Genomic DNA, 21,422 nt, shown 5'->3' with positions numbered 1-21,422 from the left:
CACAGCAGGGCTCCGCCGTCTTCGGGAGGGATCGGGGGAGGGTCCTGACGACTGGAGAAAAGCAAACGTTGCCTCTGCCTTCGAAAAAGGCCAAAAGGACGAGCGGGGAGCTGCAAGGCAGTCATCCTGCCGCGGCCCCCGGGAAAACCACGGCGCCCGCCGGCCAGCCCGGCCCGGCCCCCCGCCGGCTCCGCCCCGCGCCCCGGGCTCCGGAAGGCGACGGCGCGCAGGCGCGGGGCGGCACGTGGCGGCGGAGCCATGGCGGGCGGCGAGCAGCGGCTGGAGCGCGCCCAGGTACCGCGCGGCGCGGCGCGGGGCGGGGGGCAGCGCGGCGCGGGCCGGGCCGGGCGTGACCGGCGGGTTGGTGCCGCCCTAGGTGCGGAAGGCGGTGCAGGCCCTGCTGGCGTTCGCGCGGAGCCGGGCCGAGGCGGCGGCGCGGCTGCTGGGCGAGGGCGAGAGCGTGTTCCTGGTGGTGACGGTGTGGAAGATCCCGCGGGCCGAGCGCCTCATCAAGGTGTAAGAGAGCGGGGGCGGGGGGGGGGGGGCGGCCGGCCGTGCGCCGCCGCTCGGGGAGCGGCTCGGCCCCCGCTCAGCCGCCCCCGCACTGCTGTTGCAGGCCGCTGCCGCACGGCGCCCGGCCCGACGGTGCCGAGGTGTGCCTGTTCACCAGGGACGAGCCGGACTTGTCTGCGGAGCAGACTGAAAACATGTACAAGAAACTGCTGATCCGGAGCGGGGTCACGAGCGTGAGCCAGGTAAGAGCTGCCGCGCAGCGCAGCACCGCCCTGGCTCCCCTCTTGCGCCGACCAAAGGGGAAACCGCGGGGGAGGGGGAGGTTGGTCTGTTTGATATATATGGTTCTGTATTAACAACATCTGGTCAGATTTTTCTGACAGTTCAAACTGTATTTTTTTTCTAAACGTCAGAATTTACTTTCTTCAATTCAGAACTGAGTCTTTAATAGATGTATTTGCTAAATAAAATGGTACGCTACTCAGTGTGAATAAACTAACAGTTTAAAAAATTCACAGCGTGAAACGATGTGAGTCCTTGGCTGCTCCATTGCATTGTTTCTGCTACTAGCAATAACGCTGGAAAAGTCTTGTTGTTGTTATATTTACTTCATTTAGATGTTACCATGTGCTCTAGTTCTGTTTGGTGATGTGCAGTTACTATGCAAAAGATCCATATTGTTTGACTCTTAAATAAAAAGGACGTTATCCTTCTTCTATTGGTTGTCTTCAGTGTTCAAAAATAGAGAAGACAAAATAACGTATCTTGATAGACTAGCAATTATGCAAGTTAGTTCCAGGTAGTTTTAAGAAGAATTCTAGGCCGTTTTCAGCAGCTGGGACTAAACTGTTGCTCACATTGCAGATCATCTCATACAAAACTCTCAGAAAAGAGTATAAACCATTTGAAGCAAAACGTCGTCTCCTGAACAGATTTGATCTCTTTCTGTCTGATGACCGAATCAGAAGACTCTTGCCCTCACATCTAGGAAAACACTTCTATCGAAGTAAAAAGTAGGTCTTTAACTTCTGTGTAGCTGCTCTGCAGTATCTTATAAAAGTGATTCTTCTTTGTAAAGTGTGTTCTCTCCCCCCCCCCCCCCCCCCCCCCCCCCCATTTCTTCTTTAGGGCACCTTTGTCTGTGAACCTGAAAGCCAGCAATCTTGCTAAGGAACTGCACAAACATATCCAGGGAACTGTACTCCCAGTTACCAACAAAGGTTGCTGTTAGTAAGTATAAGTCGATTAATACTTCACTTGGACTACTGTACCTTAACTGTACGAATTTAAAGCGAGTTATTTATTTTTATTCCATTAATACATATTATAAAAGAGGTTAAGGGTCACCATTCTAGATATGGGTGCTTTTGAATCATAACATCTCTAAAGAAATTAGTGATTTTACTTGATAAGAAGTCTTACTGTAGGGTATTACTTTGTTATCTCTTTTTCCTGATAGTTAAAGAATTTCTAGGCAATTGTCACTATCAAACTGTATTTCCAGTCTTAGAAATATTCTGTTAAACTAGATTAAAAACTACTTCCTAAATATTCTGTTCTTCTAAGACTTTTGCTTTGTTTGTGGATAACACCATCTAAATCTGCAGTATTGCTGAGTGATACAAGGTAGAAGTCACATATCCAAATACAGAAAGGTTAACGTAATAGAGGTAAATCCTTTCAGACTTATTACAAAAGATTTCTGCAATAGCAAGCTATCCATTAAATTAAGATAATTGCAGATAAGTAGGTTTTTTATTTCTGGGTATGCCTTAAAACAAGTATATCGATCAGAAGTAAGTGTGTGTGTGTATGTGTGTGTGTGTGTGTATATATATATATATTTTTTTCTTTTTAACCCATATATAAATATTACTCTTCTCTCCTTTCAGTACAGCACGTATAGGTCACACTGGAATGAAAGCTGACGAGATATTAGAAAATGTCATAGCTGCAGCTGAGGTGATTGCCAAGAAGTTACCAAAGGTACTGCTGACTGATTTCACTTAATCATGAATTGCCTTGGCTTCAGCTTTGTTATTTTTATATAAAATATTTTTTTGTTGTTGCAGAACTGGAAGAATGTAAAAATTCTTCACCTCAAAACAGCTAAATCAGTTGCTCTTCCGATTTATACCGCACAAATCTCCAACTTGGATGAGCTTGACAAAGAGCCATCTGTCAATAAACAGGAAGAACAGGTAACATTTCTTCAAACTAGCCATAAAACCCTACGGAACCACTTGTTCTTTGGGTACTTCTTATGCTCTATAGTATCTAATATGTTGGTTTTGAACATATTGGCAGTGGATCCCTGGCATCTATGGCTACAAATGGATTAGGAACTCCTGACTTTGGACACTTGTAATACTCAGTATCAGGGAATCATGCAAATTCCTTGAGAGGTTATAAAGCAAACTGGAAATAGAATGGTAGCAGGCCATTCTGTGAGTTACAAGTTTCTACTCTTTTAACTGTAGGGATCTGAGATTTCTTCTCATAATGTTTTGCTTGAATTTAATGTTTATTCATATTTCCCATCTGAAAATACATTCATTAATATATGCACACGTGGAGACTGCCTCCATTACTCCTCAGCTAATCAGTGGCATTTGAATAATTCACAGGCTCAAACGTTTACATCTTATTTTGGTGTTTCTTCACCTACTTTTCTTTAAAAAGAAATAGATAAATATCAGTATTCCTTTACACAAGGTTTTGTTTATGATGTTTCTGTGCCCAAAACAAATTGGGAGCATATGTGTTCAACCTAAAGGCTGTAATCTTGACATTACTGCTGTGGTATTTATAACGAACTCTTCTCACTCTGCCAGTAATGCATTTTTTTTTGTGCGTTTTACGTATGGTTGACCAGTCAGGTCTATAAAACAACAATATTTACACTGACGTTGCTAGAACGTCTTAGTTTTACCCATACTAAAACATCGCTATATATTTAGAAGTACTGTGAGTATTTGTCTGAAATAAACTTGCAATTAATTCTAGAAGGAAAAGAAAAGAAGGGAAAAGAAACCGAAGAAAGCAGGTAAAAAACTGTCTTCAAGTGAAGTTGCTGTGACAACTGAAATGAATGCTACTGCTGCTAACCAGGAGCTAGAGATGAAAGAAAAAGCAGAAGTAGTCCAAGAACCGGATGATGATGACGATGGAGAAATTCCGCAACTAGTGCCTATTCAGAAAACAACTGGCCTAGCTGAGCTGAAGGTAATTATTTATTAATATTGAGAAACTCACATTTCAGTTAAAATTAGAGTTTCTGAACCAGTTAAATTCATCATTCTTTAGAGAACAGTATGTTTCAACATACTTGAAGTGAAATGGATTTTTTTTTTTCTAAAATATCATGAAAGCAAGGATTAAGTACATGTGGGACGATACCTTGGGGACTTTTCTGTTAACCCCTCTTACACACAAAGGAAGTCGGTACTTATTGTCCCTTACTTCTGAACAGTGGCAGTTTCGTCTATCTAAAATGACAGGTCTGAAGTCAGAAGAAGGAGAAATGATTGAGAAACAGCTTGATACTTAATTAAATTATATATTTCATTTTTAAATTAAAAACTACTTGTAAAAATTAATTCTGAAGTATTTTAATATATCATCTCTTGCCTAGAGTGCAAAACTTGAAGAAAAGAATAACACATTCTGTAGCATAGTAGCATGCAGTATTAATAATTACAAGATATAAACAGAGCCAGCAGCTTGTGTGAAATATTGTACAGTTGCATTATCATCAATATTGGAGATAATGTGGATCATGTGACTAACATGCTTGCCAAACAACCAGACTGATCGCATTCACATGTTTAACAACATCCTAGCGGAAAGAAAATGGATGAATAAAACAGTAACATTTCTAGATTCAGTTTAGTTCATGACTGGAGCATATCCTTGTGCCCACTGTGCCCATTCAGGGACGTCCAGCCTACAGCTATAACTATGTGCAGCCCACCAAGAAAATTCATAGAGCTTGCTTCAAGCTGTTCTCATGTGATAGGCCTAGGTTAGTTTGTGTGATGAGATGTGAATGCCAGAGCCCTGGGATAGATACAGCTGGAGTTGGATTTTATGAATTGTTCTGTTGACAAAAGCCTGCTCTCATGGGGGCCTCTCGGGAATGTGTGTCAGTCTCTAGGGAGTATTGGGCCTAGTGCATAGATAGAGTGCAGTCAGTTTATATCTTTACAGATTGGCTCTACTTAAAGTCCAGCTCTGCTGCACCTGGTTAAGTCCAGACACGTGGCAAGAAGGGAACTGCGGTATAAACCTCTGCCAGCAGATTAGCTCAGTGACCTGGCTGGCCAAACATTTGAACATCTGTGCATCAGTTAAATCTATTTACTGTCTTACATTGTTATACACAATGTTGTTGTAACCGTTTCTCATGAACGGTGTCTTAATCCTGCAGTTCCGGCCTGAAATGTGAACACATCATTTGTGCTAGGGAATAGTGCAACTGATGGAAAGTATTTGTCATCTATGATCGTTTTCACTGATTCCTCTTCTTGGAAAAACAGTAAAGATGTTTCTTAGGTGGACGGCTAATGGCTTTTTTTGTCTCTTAAATACAGAAAATGGAACCAAATCAGAGTCCAGAAAAAGGTGACAAGCTGGGCAAGACAACTAAAACACGCCTTGGTAAGAGAAAAAAAAATCTACCTCGGGAGACTCCAAAAACGAAACATAAAGTTACTGAAGAGCGAGCAGACTTGCAGATATCTCCAAAACAAAAAAAAGTCAAGCAGTTCAGCATGCCAAAGGAGGCAATAAAGGAAAAAGAGCTGAAAAAGACTCCCCAGAAGCCTGAAGCAAAGTCTTTTGCAGCACCTAAAGCTGGCAAACTAGTACAGTCAGCCAAGAAATCTTCCAAAACACCACAATAAACACCCAAGAAAAAATGCACAGCCCACACTCAGCCTGAATGTTGTCTACTGCAACATTTTATATAGTCAGTCAATGTTGTCTTTTTTTTTTTTTAGGAAGCAAATACATTCATGAAATAATGTACATTCTTAAGAAAATCTGATCTAGGAGCTTTTTCACTGAGACCTGTAATGATTCATTTGTTTCCTTCTAATGGAGGAGTTGGAACAAATAAACACACTAACGTGGTTGGTTGTATTTCTTAACTTTTACCTTTTCCTAGTCTAAAATAAAAGCACCTAAGAATTTAAGTGTCAAAGGGCAGAGGGGGGAGTGTTTCCTATTAAAGCTGAGAAATGATGCACAGGTGACATCTTTCCTTCAGCATAACTTGGCACTAGAACAAACAGGCTAAAGCAAGTACCAGGTGCAGTCAATTTAGCTTACAATTTACAATGTTAAATCTGAAATAGCTGCTATCAGTTTTCTTGAATTGTTAAAAATAATGAGAGTAGGACGAGATTTATCCTATTGGTGGATTGGATTTATCCTATCCTATCCTTAATTTTATTCCAGGTATGTAAGTCAACAGCTTGACTACAAGCAAAGATTTATGTATTTTTTAGCTATTTTTACTTTGGTGTTTGTCTACAGATTAAAAGTATGGACAATTTAGTAGATTTGGATGCTTCTTGAAAATAAAAACTATTTTTAAACTGTCCGTTCTTGAATTCAGAGCCATGGCTCTGAGAGGGGGTAAAACGTGTTAGTATAGATTTTCTTGCACTGCAGCTTTTTTTTTTTTTTTTTTTTTTAAATTGGAATGACAAGTGGTCTCTTTTTTCAGCATTGGATAGTACAAGAAATGGGTTTTGTTTTCCTTTTTTCTTCCATCTCTGCTTTTGCGCAAGTATTCAAGAACCATACATGCTACTATCGGCAAGCATATTTTTCCCTTCTGTTCAAGCACAATGCAGTTTCAGTAGCTTGAACAGTTCCAAGCAGTACGCTTTCTGCTAAGTTTATTTTCACCTTGTGCTGAGTTCCTCTGTGACTCAGAGCCCCCTTCTCTATCAGCTGATCTCTACTGTTACTCATTCATCCATCCACTTGACCAGTTAAACTGTTTTGCTTTCTCTTGTATGATGTCTGTGCAGTTTGCCCCCAACATCCACTCTTTTCAGTCTGTCTGCTCTACTGTAGACTTCTTTTTATTTTCTTCACAATAACTATTCTAACTTGAAATTTATTTTTTGATATGACTACCGTTTTGAATTGTTCTCTTCCTTGTTCTCTTTTCACATAGCACCATGCAAGATAAATAATGCAGCTCTGCCTTAACCAATTCTCCCATCTTCCTGTGAATAGAGACATCTATTCTTCCTTAGAAGTGGAATAAAATAATAAAAAACTTCCACACATTCTTGTGTATATCTATGGAGTACTTTTCAGTTGTCTGATGTTCTTCTCCATTTCAGCTTCTGTTGCTCTAATGAAACTTCTCAACAAGATCCAGTGATCTAACACTAACAAATGATAACTTAAACCTTTTCCTGGCTTCCCCTTTCAGGAGGTCTGATAGCTGAATGTAAAATTTGTCTTCCTTCAGCTTCTATGGCAAGGAGTTTTTTTCTGTATCTTTATATACAGATTCTGCAACAGTATCCTTCATAGAATGCTATTTTATTCAATACTTTAGGTAATTTCAATCTGCAAATGTAAGTTTGCTTCTATGGTTAAAAATGTACAAACATACCCTCTACTTTAAACAAATCTTTCAGTGCAAACTAAAGCTTACACCTTCTTTTGGGGACATGTGACTTTTTGATGGATGTTCAGCTATATGGTCAAGCTCAGCTGCAGAATGGCTATGTTCGTATTTCAGATTTTTCCCTGCTACGTTTCCTCTTTTCACTTTTGGACATGGCCTTTAGCTTGCCTATTGTCTAAGACCACAATTCACGTGACCTCTTCTCTAGGACCTCACTTCCAAATTGTCTGTATTTCGTAGAGCTCGTGCGGCAGCTGAGCTGCCCAAGGACTCCCTTGTTCACTCTGCTCCAGTCATTTATGCTGAAGTCATTTATGATTTTAGCCAATGCAGTCCAACCCATTTAAAATACAAACATGAATTTACTAAACTGCAATTTTGACTATATCCTCTTCAAACCCTTGGGCTTGTCCTTCCTTTCCTATCCTACCAAATAAGGTTTCTTTACTTTGCAAGACCTGTCACTATTTCTATCCTTTTTTAGTATTTCTCATGTACTGTTAAAACGTTGGCTTTCTGTTTGGTGAGTCCGTTATATTAAATGGCAGCTTCCTGGGATTTGTCTATGCTGTCCATAACGCTTCAGAGAAAGGCAGAACTATATCTCTTTTCCCTGAACCTCAAAGGACAAAAGTTATCTTGCAAATAAAGTCAAGTTCATTAATACTGTCTCTGATCTTTGCATTCACTTGACTCATTTTTTGAAGCTACAGAATCACTGACAGAGACTATATTTGTTATCTGTTTCCACATCTAGGGGAGTAAGGTTCTGGTATAAGATAAGGGTTCCTGAACAGCACTGTAATACAAATAATAACAAACTGATTCTAATACACTTATTCTTATAAAATATTCTGAGTTTGAACACTATCTTAATATACCAAAAAAATCACAAATGCATTTACATGTAATGTTTCTTTAGCTACATTTTCATATTTTAAGTTTAGTTCTTAAGTATTCTATTATCAGAATACAACAGATACGGTTCTTATCAGTTTAAATATTTTCTAATTGTTAAACTTCAGCTATATGCTGGCTATAGAACTGAATAGTAACTTGTTAGAAGGTCAGATTGAAACAGCAGTTTAGGGAAATACCATGCAAACTATATCAAGCCCCTGTTTGTAGGCTGGGATGCAACTTAAAGCGTTCTTTACCATATATATCTCTCTAGCTCCTTCCTCCTCGTAGTCAACTATTCTTAATAACACATTTTTCAGGAAGAATGACAAGTAAAATATAAATATTTATTAATTAAAAGTGATTTTTATAATCTATTACAGTAAAAAGAGGACTCATTCCAGTAACTGGGAGAATCTGTTTAGCATGGTTTTTTTACTGCAATTTCTTGTATACTTTTTTCCTTTTCTAAAAGGATTTAAAAGTTAAAGCTGGTATGGATGAAAGCAATATATTGTGCTTGTTAGCTGATGTATGTTTTCACGTATGATAAGCAGAATGCAGTGTTCTTGTTTAAAGTCATTCACTGCAAACGTATCTTGTTAAGTAATATTTTAGCAACTATATTATAGTGACATCTTCCTTTGCCTTTTACTTACTTGCTTTGGATTGTGCTTTAAACTCAGTATGGTGTATTTTGTTTGATGAAACGAGAAAGACCGTTCCTCTGTGTTACTGAGACTTAGTAGACACAGAAACAACTTAGTGACAAAAATACCCAAAGATAAACTAATCTTGTAACTTCTGGGGAAGTTTATGCAAGTTAAGCTTATTTTAGTCACTCTCTGGGTTTTCAAAAATGTATTTTTATTTTATGAAAAGGACAGTATTAGCAGAACTGATGCAGATTTTTACTGATGACAGTAGGTATGTCTATCCTTTTAACATCTGAATTGTTGTTTGCAAATCCTCTGGGAACACAGATGCACATGTTAAGTGCTTAGCAAAATTAGAATCTCTGCAGATTCTTAAAGTGTTAGTATAATACAAATAACGGTCTTAGAAGTCATATTTGGTAAAAAAACATTCGAGAAAAGAGCAGCAGCCTCACTACAACTTTCTTGGGGTCTATGGTTTGGAGGATATTTATCTACTGTTTCCAGCAGTTGGCACAACAGTGTGTCCTAATGTTACAGAGATTATCCTTTTCTCCATTTCTTGGACGTATGTCTTTGCCTAAAGAAAGCTTCTTGTTGATCTGAAAGAACTCTTCTGACTGTATCCATGAGACATTGACAAACGTGGCTAGAAAAGGCAGTACTGCTGAATGTTGGTTGGAGCACTTAGATAAACTCTTTTAATTTTGAATATATCAGTGAAGGAAGTAACTTTCCTAAATTATTTTCAATTCTCCCTTCCTTTGGGACGTGGCCTGAACACTGAACCAAGATTCAGGAATATGGATGGAATGCGTTATTATTTATAAGCAGAGAGAAATCCAAGAGTATATATATTCCTATAAATGTGAAAATTAAGATCGTTCTTAAAAAAAAAAAAAATAGAAGAAAATAAATCATAGTCTATGCTCTCTATCTATGGAAGGAAACTAATCCCAAATCTGTTGGGGTTTTTTGATAGAAAAAACCTTCTCTGAAGCTAGTGTATTAGCCTGTTTACTTGTATCTTTGTAGGCTTTGTTATTCTTTATGACATCAAACAAGATATCCTTACCTTCACTTACAGGACCTGTTTCTGCTGCCTGAATAGTTGAGGGTATCTCTGCAAGCTGGTCACAATACAGTTGTTTCCTCCATCTGAAAAACACCAAAAGTTATATGGATTTAGCAGTGTGCAAGCTACGTGAATCAGTCCCACAGAGGCATAAAAAACATACACCGCAGAACTGAGAAATTATATATTTGAAATTTTACAAAATAAGCAAACTCCTCTTTTCAATATGATTTATTTCAGGCCCTCCTCAGAGTGAGAATAAAAGGCAGATTGTGATGTAAAACCCTAACGATAAAAACCTTTCCTAACAAAATTCTACTCAAATTCAGATAGAAAAGAGATCATAAACAAAAATGAGATTAGCCAACAGTCTGTAACCAGCCTAATTTGCTGAGTTCTGAAAAACCTATCCCATTTCCTATTTAGGACATCCTATACCAACAGATTTGCTGCCTACAAAGTACCAGAGCTAAATAAAAGGTGGTAAAAGAAACTCTAGAGAACATGAAAAGATTCTGCTTGATAGATGGTGTCAACTGTCTGTAATCCATGACCTCCCATTCCAGTCTGCCATAATCTTCTTTAATCAAGAAAAAGCAAGTTTGACTCAATAATCCCTGTTAGTTCCCTGCAGACGGAAGATACCGTCTTGACCAAAAGTAATCCTATCGCTTTCTAGTCCGGGCTGTGTATATTCCCTAATAGCGGACTAAGAGTGGATGCAGAACTCACCTTCTTACTGCAAGCATGTTCTTGTTCTAATCATTCATGCTAAAATAAAATGCTTCTTAATTTGTAGATGAGCAGAAAATTATAAAATGACGATCATAAAGTCTGTGTCAGTAATTGGTAGAGAAACATACTAGCTTGCAGGGACTGGAAAAAAAACACCCTTCACATTAGAAAAACTAACAGGAGCTGCCTTGGAACATAATGTATAATTCTCTGGCAGCTTGAGCCAGTCCATGCCAGGACTGCAGTAGTCTTGCCTCTTCTTTCATACCAGCACTGGAATTCACACAGCTAGGTGGTTAGACATGTGATCCAGCTACAAGCAAACCCATGGGGGGAAGAAATATAAGAGAAATTGCTACAGCCAAATTTGTTCTTTTTATGTTGCAGAGTACCCAGGACTCTGACAGTTAAATAAATAAGATATGGCATTACTGAGGTGATTTTCTTCTTCCTTTACTCAGTGTACTCTTTAGCTAAAAATTATTGAGAACTAAGAAAATCAATGGGAAATAATTTCACATAAGTACTGCAGATCTTCACATAGAGCCATTTGCAGTAGTCAGTCACTCCTGCTTAGAAGCAGCAAATTACCATTAATGTTACAGGGAGTTGCATTTCCCACTTTTTCAACAAACTATATACATTGAAGATCAGCGCTGAATGATGAAGGAGTTAAATTCATTTTGTTTATTCAGGAAACTATTTCTTATTAATGTTTTTCTTGCTTGTTTAAGAGAGCAGGGAAATCTTGTCAGTTTGCTAATCAAGAAAGGAGGAAATAAGAACTAACATTCATTCCAAATAAGTTGAAGCTATGCCTACTGCTGATGTGTTACAGAATCAAATCAGGTGTAAAACACAGTTGTTTTCATTTTGCTAATTCCAGCTGGCCATCTGTAAGGACCAAACTACCACTTTACTTCCTTAATATAACTGCGGATAAAACAAAGGAGAGAGTTTTCTGCGTGCTCTTTGTCAGTGGCAAGTAAGATGGAAAACACCTCCCCAAGGGCTGAGCTGTTTTAACTCTACAAGACACGTTAGTGAGTATCAAGTTCAGTCTTTAATGAACAGCTAGCATGCAATAGTCAAGTCTGAGCCTATGTAAGGACATTTCTGGGAATAGGCATCAAGAGACTAAAATAATCAGGTATGTTCGTGTGTAAATACTAATAGATATTTATAGACCAAGCATTTTTGTTCCTGTAATTCTTGTTCTGTTTTGACTGACTTTACAAATAGAATATGAAGAGTTTAATAGGCATCTGAATAATTATTTAAGGTACTGTATCTTTGACCTTACAATTTTTTTTCTTCTTTTAAAAAATGAAGGGGATGGCTAGGAGGAGCTAACTTAAACTGTGTTCATGGAACAGCTAGCAGAACTGAGTCTTGTAATAAAGCTATAGTACCATAAGTTCTCTTGGGAGTCTCACAATTCTGAATTTAAAATGGGGACTTCAGTTACATTCTTACATAAAATAATACTTTCAGTTGTACTATTGGCCCTTAACTAAATCTTTTTTTAACAGCAATGAATTCCTTCTGTTTACTATTTTCTTAATAAAGAGTAAGTATCTTCCAAAAATAAGGAGTGTCAAGGTGTATCTAAGCTCTTGAAGCATTTCAACAAATAGAACTGGTGTTTTCTTTAGAACACTTACGTCTCCTTGAAGAAAATCCTTTATGGAAATTAGGTAATAAGTGAAACATTTTTGGCTGTCATATGAACTGAAATTTACTTTATAAATACTGGAAGCGTAGCAGCCTCATGGAGGGTAGAAGGGAAGAGGAAGTCATCAAAATATCAGCATCTCCCCCCCCTTTTTTTAGTGAATGAAATGAACCATGTAACCTGTTTTGTTGTTGATATTTACTATCAAAGAAATAAACTCTTAATTTAGCTCAAGGACAAGCTTCTGCAAGGAGTCTTCTTTCTTATTTGAAAGTTTTAATAAAGATACTACTGAAATATTTCCTGTATTATCGCACAAAGCGGTTGTTCTGACTGGATCTGATTCAGCATTTCCCATTTGCTCTCCACGTTAGTTTTAGAGGGGGCATTAACCTGTGTACTAAACAGGGATAAACCAGAGTTAGGAAGGAAACGTTTCAAGACTGCCAGAGATGTTAGAAATTAAAACTAAACTGACTTTGTTTATTATTCTACTGAAGCCAAACTGCATTCTTTCCCCACAATTAGCCCTTAACTTTATCATCACTGAGAAGAATAACTGCTAATAAGAAAGTAAAGAGCTGAATATTATCAAAGAAAAATCTTTGCAGGAGGTATGCTGAGAGAAGACAGAAATTAGATCTTTGGGGACCTAGGCTTGGTGCACATAATAAGAATACCACAGGGCTAGAACTTTTTTTTTTTAATAACTCTTCCCAAATAATTTAAGACCACTAATATTGACTTCCTTAAAATTCCTTCAATGCTATCTTTTCTGTTGCAATTAGATCTGACTTTTCACCCCAACAATTAAACAAAATGGTCATGGCTATTTCTTCTAGGGTTGTATATGAGTTCCTACTGCTGCCAGGATCCTAACATTAGCTGGACTTCCTAAGTCATCCTGAGTCTAATGGACTAGAAATAATAAGAATTACACAAGCATATGAATGTCACTTGGAAACTGGTACATTTCCTTCTTTCCCTTATGCTTTTGACAGGTCAGAAGTTAGATGTTACTTAACACCGTAGTGTGAAGCAGAAATGGAACTGCATAATCATGGGTCTTTCACTGAAGCTAGGTTTAAACCTTAAAATCTGAAAGATCAATGAAATAATCAGACAATAGCAGAATAGACTTTTTTGCACTATAAGTGATTTTTAAGATAGAAGTGGTCTTATGGGTTGTTACTGCAAGTATCAAAGTGAAAGATAAATTATTGTTGAAGTAATTAGTGGGTTTTTTCTTTCTTTCAGAGGACTTCAGCTTGTGAATTCATAGGGGCGCCTTTTGTGGAATAATGTCTGTAATACAGGCAGTCCCTAATGAGGAAGTGGCTTCACCTAGTCTTGATTTTCCATCCTCTGTGAGAATAGAGATAAATGAACCGAATCCTGTGACCAGCATTGAGAGTCCATGGTGCTACTACAGTAAACCAGTTACACTCATTGTCCTTGGGGGCATGCTCATCGTCAGCGGCATCGTGATTGGCACTCTCCACTTCACCAAATACGCGGAAGTCCCATATGCTCTTGGGCCTGTCTGTCTGTCCATTGGCCTGATGTTCCTCGTTACGGGGATCGTGTGGATGCCCATCATTAACCAAACCGTCAGGTATAAAGGGCTCCTGAGGGCACGTGCAAGAAAACATACGGCTGCATACAGCTCTTGTGCCTGAGGACTTAAGTGTTAAAAGGCAGAAAGTTATGTACCACTGGGTTGATTTCCACAAGAACGGACTGAAGTGAAGTATGTATCTTGCCTTTTATATAGCTGTTTTACTTGCTGGATTTTTCATCTTTATACTTGTGTTTTCAACCAGCTTCCTTGTCAACGCGTTGTGACCACTTAAGCCACCCTCTTCAATAAGGTAGTTAAAGCTACCCTGTGTGACCTTGCAGAAGCACATTATAGTTGTCCAACACCCCTCTGCTGTCGGCTAGTAGCTGTTTTGACCGTTGGCTGGAGCGCTACAGTCGCTTTGGGGGGGTGGAGGGGGACTGGACGCCGGCAAACTGAGGCAAAAACCTTACCTCGCTTCGTCACTTGACACCTCCTCGGCGGGACACGGTCCTGCCAGGTCCGGCGGCGCCTCCGCACGCCAAAAGGGCCCCGCCGCGCTGCCGCCCGCCCCTGTGGTGCGGGGGGAGTCGCCGCCATCTGCGCCAGCGGCCCTGACGCGGCAGCAGCGGGGCCGGGGCCGGTCGGCGACGCCTCGCCGAAGGCGCGAGGCCCCGAGCGGCCTCGAGGAAGGGGGCGGCCGCGGGGCGGGCAGGGCAGGGCAAGGCAAGGCAAGCCCGAAGGTGGCGCCCGCCCTTCACCTCAGCGGCGGGAGAGGGCGGGAACGGCCCCGCCAGGCACCTGCGCCGCGGGCGGGGCCCCGGCGGGGCGGGGCCGCTCAGGTGCGGCGCTGCGCGCGCGTCCGCCGCCGCCGCCCCCCTCCCCTCAGGTGCGGCCGGCGGCGCCGCGGCTGCTGCCCGCCCGCGGCGATGGCGGCCCCCGGCGGGCTGGGCCGCTGCGTGGCCGCCTTCTGGCTGGCGCTGGCCTTCGACGCGCTGGGCCTGGCGGTGCTGCTGGCGGGGGTGTTCGCCGACGTCTTCTTCTCCGACCTGCTCATCTACGGGGGCGGCATCGGCATCTTCCTGAGCCTCGTCTGGTGGGTGTTCTGGTACGCGGGCAACCTGGAGGTGCCGCCGGAGGAGCTGCGCGACGACGTGGGGCTGGCGCCGCCCAAGGGCAGCCTGCTGCGCGGGCTGGTGCAGGGGCTCAGCCTGCGGCTCTCCTCCGCCTTCGCGGGGCCGCGCTCCCGGGCCGCCGCCGCCGCCGTCGCCGCCGTGGAGCTGCAGCCGGCTGGAGCCGGGGCCGGGGCCGCCGCCGCCAGGTGACGGGGGGACGGGACGGGACGGGACGGGGAGGGGTCGGTAGCGGGGCCACGGGGAAAACCCGTGGGTTTTGCCTAAAACCTGGCAGAAAAACCTCTCTCTCACCTGCCATTAACGATAGCTCTGTGCGTTAAACCATGCACTCACAGTAGGCACGTCTTAAAAAAAAAAAAAAAACAGAAAAAAAACCCAAAAATTTCGTGTCTGGCAGCATTAGAAATCGAGCAAGGGGAAATGCCCTGAGTTTGGTTAGGCCGTTCAGGATCTTCCCGGAGGACCTGGCCTAGCAGTGCGTGAGCCGGAAAGGCCGGGGCGAGTGGAGCGCGTGGGGCGAAGCTGGCGTGGGGGAGCCGGCGAGGACGGGCGTCCTGCCCTTCCAGACCCGTCCGGGCGTCCGCTAGGTGCCGGCGGGGGGTAACGACGTGACCTTTAACCGCTCAGGACACGAGCTCTGGTGGAGAAAGCTGCCTCTCCGGCTACCTGGAGCGCTTATTTCTTGGAGAGCAGAAAAACAGTGAAACGGTGACTTGGTTTTGCTTGGGAACAGCTAGAGCTAGTTGTTTGCAACCCGTAAATGCTCGCGAGGGTTAAACTAGCTCTCTTCGTGAGCATCAGTCCGCTGAGAAAGGCGTGCTGCTATCCCGTGAGCAAAGCAAGAGCGCGAGTCCAACTTCAAAATATCGCTGAAGATCAAAAAGTCTTTGAAGAACATGCCTAGGGTGTTCATTAATGTATTTATTTAGGGAGATGAGCATGCTGAATGCCTTGAAAAAGGCAAGGGAAAGAAAAACATGCTTGCCATTCACTATATGAAATGTTCTGAAGGAACTATAAAACCTATTTCGCTCCAACTGTCTGATAGTCCAGGACACTGAACATCTTGCAGGTCTGGGTCACTGTGTACAAGGTCAGCCTTTTCTGATGTTCCTTGAAACTACGTCTTGAAGTGGTTGGTGGCTCACAGGAAAGTTCTTGTGAAAATTGTCATAGATTTTTTTTGGTGAAAGTCACAGAACTTTCTTGAGAGGAAATTCTAACAGTAAGGAGATACTATACAGGTAACTATTGCTTAATGGAAAATCTGTTAGAGGAGGAAAAGGAGCAACAGGAAAATAGCTTTAAAAGATTAGTTACTATCATTTAGTTTCCAGTTGCTGTTAGCGTTAATAATAAAGCTGGCCGTTTATGAAGAGCCATTCTCCTCCCGTACCTCTTTTTTGCTGAAATGGGTTTGGAATTGTCAAATTAAGTTCCATATTTTCAGGATAGGAAAGACATTTGTAAATGGCTATGCCTAACTTCCTTCATCTTAAGGTTATGGCAATTATAGAAAACAAATAGATAAGGTTCTATCTGTAGATAGTCCTACTTTCAATACAAATATTCAATACAGGTGTGTATTTTGCTGCAATAAACTCCTACTACTAGTGAAAACTGTCCTTTTTTTAAATCTTTCAAATCTTGCTCGTTACTGATTTCATTTATAAATAACATTTGTGGTTTATTATTTCCTACAGAAATTGCTCTGTAATAAGTTATCGCAAGTAAACAGCATCTGCTACAATAAAGAGGCTTTGCTATAATTGCATTAGCAATTGTAATTCAGAGCAAACAAAAACAGTGTATGAGAGTCCTGTTACAACATGTAACATGAACCATATATATATATATTTTTAAAAAAACCTTCAAGATAAAATAAAAAGTAACAAATGGTTATATTTCCAAAGCTAATTCAGGGTTCTGAAAGAACCTTTGGAAATAAGTTAATTGGAAGTATTTGGTATCTTCTCCTAAATAAGTGCCTGATTTAGAACATCCTTTACTGATAGGCCAAATGTTCTCCCCATCTGGATAAATTTATGGACTCAACGAGCTGGGCTAAACTTGTTTGGACAGATGCTATGTGGAGGAAATCTTTAAATTTTAAGGAACTACAACAGCGCATATAAGCAAACTGCAAATGTTGGAAACATGAACTCTTGCCTTATTAAGAATGCTTGTTCTTCACAGAGATTATTTCTATTTTTTTGTCACTTAGATAATATGATGATTCTTGTCATTACTGATGTTTAAAGTTATTAATGGAATACTGCATGCTGTTCTGCTTTCCTATCTTAAAAAAATGCTATAACTATGATACAAGAAGGGTGAGAAGATTTATCAAGATATGGAATGAATTCTATTAAAGGAACAACAAATAGATTAGGATTCTTGAGCCTAACAAGAGTTGAAGAGTAGGAGATATGCCAGAGGTCTTAATCATAAGTGGCATGGAAAAGGTGAGCAGAGAATGATCATTTTACTACCTCTTCCAAGACAAAGCATGCACCAAAGGAAGAGTCAAAACAACAGAGATAATATTCACATGCTATGCAACTAATACGAAGAATTACTTGATATGGGATAATGTGACTTGATATGGGATAATTCAAAAAGCCAAGAGAAAAAAACAGAAGAGACGCGAAGCTCTTTAGCTCAGGAAGACCCAGGACAGTAGGTGGAAGCGAAGATAATATCCTGAGGAGATACTACTAGCTTGCCATGTCCTTATGCCCTTCTTTAGACGTCCACTCTTGATCACTGTTGGAGACGAGCTACTGACTTGATGGGTCTTTTATTTGACCCCAGCTGGCTGTTAAACTTGTGGAAAAGTACTTTTCAGGCTGACTTCAAATAATAGTTGAGAGTTTTATATGAGTATTTATTCTAAGACTATTTGGAAGTAACTTTTTTTTTTTTAATATATTATCTTCAGGATCTGCTGAAGACACGACTGTTGAAGTTACTGCCTCTAAAAGTGGGGGAAGTGTTGCAAATTGTGGAAAGAGAATAACCCACTTAATGCAATAGGATTCTTTCATTATGGAATAATCTCTGTGACCGTCATGGACTCTGTATAAAACGGACACACAGTCACGTATCTCTGCCAGATGTACCTATTTCAGTGTTGGACTGCATAGTTTTTATTGTATTTTGCAACATTTCAAAACATAAACTAAATCTTTTAAGAAGTGAGAACTAACAAGGAAACAAACCTGATTCATAGAAAAATCACTGCAACATTTAATATAGAAATACTTTTTAATATACCCAGGAATGTTTGGATGAAAAGCTCTTGCACTGTCTTACCAAGGTCTGGAGTTCAAATTCACTGTGAACTTTTATGATGCCAGTGCAATACTTCTATTTGTAAAGTGCTTTAAAAATATCTATGTAAAACTATTGAAGCAAAGTTACAAACGTAGCATAAATTGTTTATAGTGTAAATACACAATTTATTGTGACTCTTAATATATTTCGTCATCTTGGAATAACTTAGAATTTGAAATTTTGTAAGTAACAAGTAAAAATAGTGTTGTTGAGATACCGTTTTTTTTTTTCTTCATAGCAGAAAATGATGTAATATGATCGCTCTAAGAGGAGGCTTTTTAATCCATTGATGTTACAGGAATTATTTTTCTAGTGCTGAAACATTCAGAAATCTATAGATTAACAAATGCTTTGCTTTACAAAAATCTTACCAAATCTACATGCAAACGTAACTGAAATTAGAACTAGCACGTGGGAAAAGATTTATATTACAGCTAAAGACGCGAGAAATCAAACACAGGAAATTCCACTTGAACGTAAGAAAACACTTTGAGTGACTGAACAGTGGAGCAGGTTGCCCAGAGAGGTGGTGGAGTCTCCATCCTTGGAGGTATTCAAACCCGACTGGATGTAGTCCTGGGCAACCTGTTCTAGGTGACCCTGCTTGAGCGGGGGTTGGACCAGACAATCTCCAGGTGGCCCTTCCAGCCCCAATTAGTCTGTGATAATTGTGCCTAAAAATTCTGTGTAGGAGAATTTCCTAATGAGTTCCTCTGTTTCTGAACTAACGCTAAGAGTTTGAACTTACCATTAGCAAATATGGGTAGGTCTTCCACTTCTAATAGACAACTGTTTTTATGCCACACCTAACTGAATATAGAGGTGGATTTAAGGAAAACATTTAGTAGGAAAACAGTGGCTCTACTTCCTTGTGAACTCTTGAAATGTCTTCCGACTTTCTGTTCCAAATAATTTGTAACTTTCTCTTGTACCTTTCTATGCATAGTCAATTTTAAAATGTTTTCCAAATGCTTTCAATCTTTCAACAAGTTTAAATAGATGCTAGACTTGAAGGTCTGTAAAATTTCAATTTCTTCCTTAATAACTGTAGCTTTTATAAGGTATCTAAAGTTGTTTCCTTTTTCTTTTAGAGGAACTGCAATGTGACACCAATATGTTGTTACAATGTGCTGTTTAAATAATCTCCTTCCCTAAAAACCTATAGATCATTGTTTCAGGGCTGTTCACAAGAAACACGTTCATTTACTTGTTCTGAACAGAGGTAACTGCTTGTACTGATCCCCCATAGTTTTGATCTGTGAACTGAATTATGAGATGTAATATTTAGTAAGTGGAATGATGAGTAGCAGCGATAATTTAACCCAAAACTTTTGTGGGTAGCCGTTCTCCTACTTACTGTAGTGATTAATCCCGAATCCAGCATTGGATACCCAGTGATAGTTGTGTAGGATGGTAGATAGAATATTGCCTGTTGTTGCAACCCCACTCAGCAACTGTGAGGGATTCCGATGTTTGCATTTATGAGTAGTCTACTGTGCGTGTCTTAACAGTTAAATATAAGAGTTGACACCTCAGAAAAGAAAGACCCAAGTTAATCATAGAAAAACACTTAAATGTTACTAGTAGGATGTGTCTAAATAACGATAAGATACAACATACTTGCATGGGAGCAATGATAACTATTGTAAGCTATCATACTTTTATTTTTTTTGAAAATGTAAAATAGTTCCTGTTTAATGTGGTCTATTTTTTATTTCCTAAATAAGGAAGACTGCAATAGTAAATAGAAACCAGCAAGTCAAACAATGATTAACTGTTAAACATTAGCATGTATTTAACACTATTTGAGCCTCCCAGGATCCTTATCAGTTGTAGCTCAATGCAGAACGAAGTCCATTCAAAGAACTTGTATCTTGTTTATGGGAGGAAAAAAATTACTTGTTCATTGTTAGGATTGCTTGTACTTCTGTGAACTCTGAATTTTGCATATACTGTGAGAATTCTTTCTAGACTTAAAGGACTGTCCTTACTCTATGTTTAAAAACAGCCAAAATCCGAAAGAACCCAACTCTGGTTACAGAAGTTTGGTTGTACAGGAGTTTTTTTTATACCTGCTTTACGCCTTAAAGCTTAGCTGAAAAATGGCATCCTATATTCCACTTCCTTACATGATAACTAAAGGAAAAAAGCCAAACCCTGATCTTGTAACCATAAATGAGTGAATGTTTGTTAGAATCTTGTATGTGGGCTACATCTGAAGAGACTTTTAATGCAATATATGCTGTTTACTTTCCTTAAACAGAAACATCTTATGAAGGGACAAATTAGTAAAAGTTAATTTATTAGTAAATTCTGCAAAAATCTCTTCTGTTTGATTTTTGTTTGATGGGTGTATTTGGGGGGGAGGCGGGCATTTGGTGGGAGGGAGATATTTATTCCAGTAGCAGTTCGTGTCGAAAGCAATAAGCTGCAGAAGAGAACAAAGGTCAAATAATCTCATGTTGCTGTAGCTGTTTTACATGTATTGGAGCAGGAAGCATTCAGCTGGATTAAAAAAAAAGTTTTGAGCAAATTGAATGTTACTGAAGAACTAGATGGAAAATGCCTGCTTCCTATTCATATTTATCCTGGTTGCTCTGAAAGCTATTGGAGGCTTTCACGTATAATTCTTTTTGAATTATATGTGCTGCTACGACCATTAATAGTATCAGCTGGCGTCTATCAAAAACATGGCCTTTGAAATAGCAGCAGCTAATGATTTTCTCAACAGCAATTTTTATATATACATATTGTTTTGAGAGGAAAAGCAGTTGTTAGCATAGAGATAGAAAAGTCCATAGTTTATTTTATATCATTCTTCAAATGCTGTGCTAGCAGTGTGGTGCTTTAATATAGCCCTAGCTTACAGGAAGAGGATGAAAAAGCCCAGAAAGCTTCTCGAAACTCTCTGCCTGTCCCTTTGCTCTAACAAACGCTTAATTGCTTCCCAAGGTCAAAATTTTTTTTTTTTAACTGAATTTTTCAGCAATCTTTAATCTTGAGTAAAAGGGATCATTTGACAGTTTTTTTTTTCCCTTGTTCTAGGCCGTAGTAGCACAGCTTACGATAAAAAAATAAACTTGGAAAAGTCTGAATTTACTAGCTGGCTGTTGCAATCTTGGTATCGCCAGCATGGGATCTCGATGTGCTTTGGGATGTGGGGACTTGCGACGGATCTGG

At 40.0% G+C, this 21,422-nt stretch overlaps 2 protein-coding genes across 3 annotated transcripts; both read left to right on the top strand.

Annotated features, from left to right (window-relative positions):
* Window positions 1-218: 218 nt before the first annotated feature.
* On the top strand, window positions 219-5,708 carry RSL1D1 (ribosomal L1 domain containing 1). Its single transcript, XM_068909087.1, has 9 exons — window positions 219-294; window positions 377-516; window positions 617-755; window positions 1,378-1,526; window positions 1,642-1,743; window positions 2,406-2,499; window positions 2,586-2,714; window positions 3,520-3,738; window positions 5,106-5,708. The coding sequence occupies exons 1-9, from the start codon at window positions 259-261 to the stop codon at window positions 5,415-5,417; spliced, it is 1,320 nt and encodes a 439-aa protein (XP_068765188.1). The 5' UTR covers window positions 219-258; the 3' UTR covers window positions 5,418-5,708.
* Window positions 5,709-14,649: 8,941 nt separating this feature from the next.
* LOC138061067 (transmembrane protein 238-like) lies at window positions 14,650-21,407 on the top strand. 2 transcript variants are annotated; one of them, XM_068908373.1, is made up of 2 exons: window positions 14,650-15,091; window positions 17,848-20,566. In XM_068908373.1, the coding sequence occupies exons 1-2, from the start codon at window positions 14,700-14,702 to the stop codon at window positions 17,855-17,857; spliced, it is 402 nt and encodes a 133-aa protein (XP_068764474.1). In that variant the 5' UTR covers window positions 14,650-14,699; the 3' UTR covers window positions 17,858-20,566. The 2 variants fall into 2 exon arrangements, with proteins under 2 accessions (XP_068764474.1, XP_068764475.1); XM_068908374.1 differs by lacking the exon at window positions 17,848-20,566 and adding an exon at window positions 21,288-21,407 and having other exon boundaries at window positions 14,661-15,091.
* The last annotated feature ends 15 nt before the right edge of the window (window positions 21,408-21,422 follow it).

Source organism: Struthio camelus, chromosome 15 (genome assembly GCF_040807025.1).
Source record: "Struthio camelus isolate bStrCam1 chromosome 15, bStrCam1.hap1, whole genome shotgun sequence".
Lineage (NCBI taxonomy): Eukaryota > Metazoa > Chordata > Aves > Struthioniformes > Struthionidae > Struthio > Struthio camelus.
The sequence above is the reverse complement of the archived record's forward strand: the minus strand, read 5'-3'. Positions and strand labels throughout refer to the sequence as shown.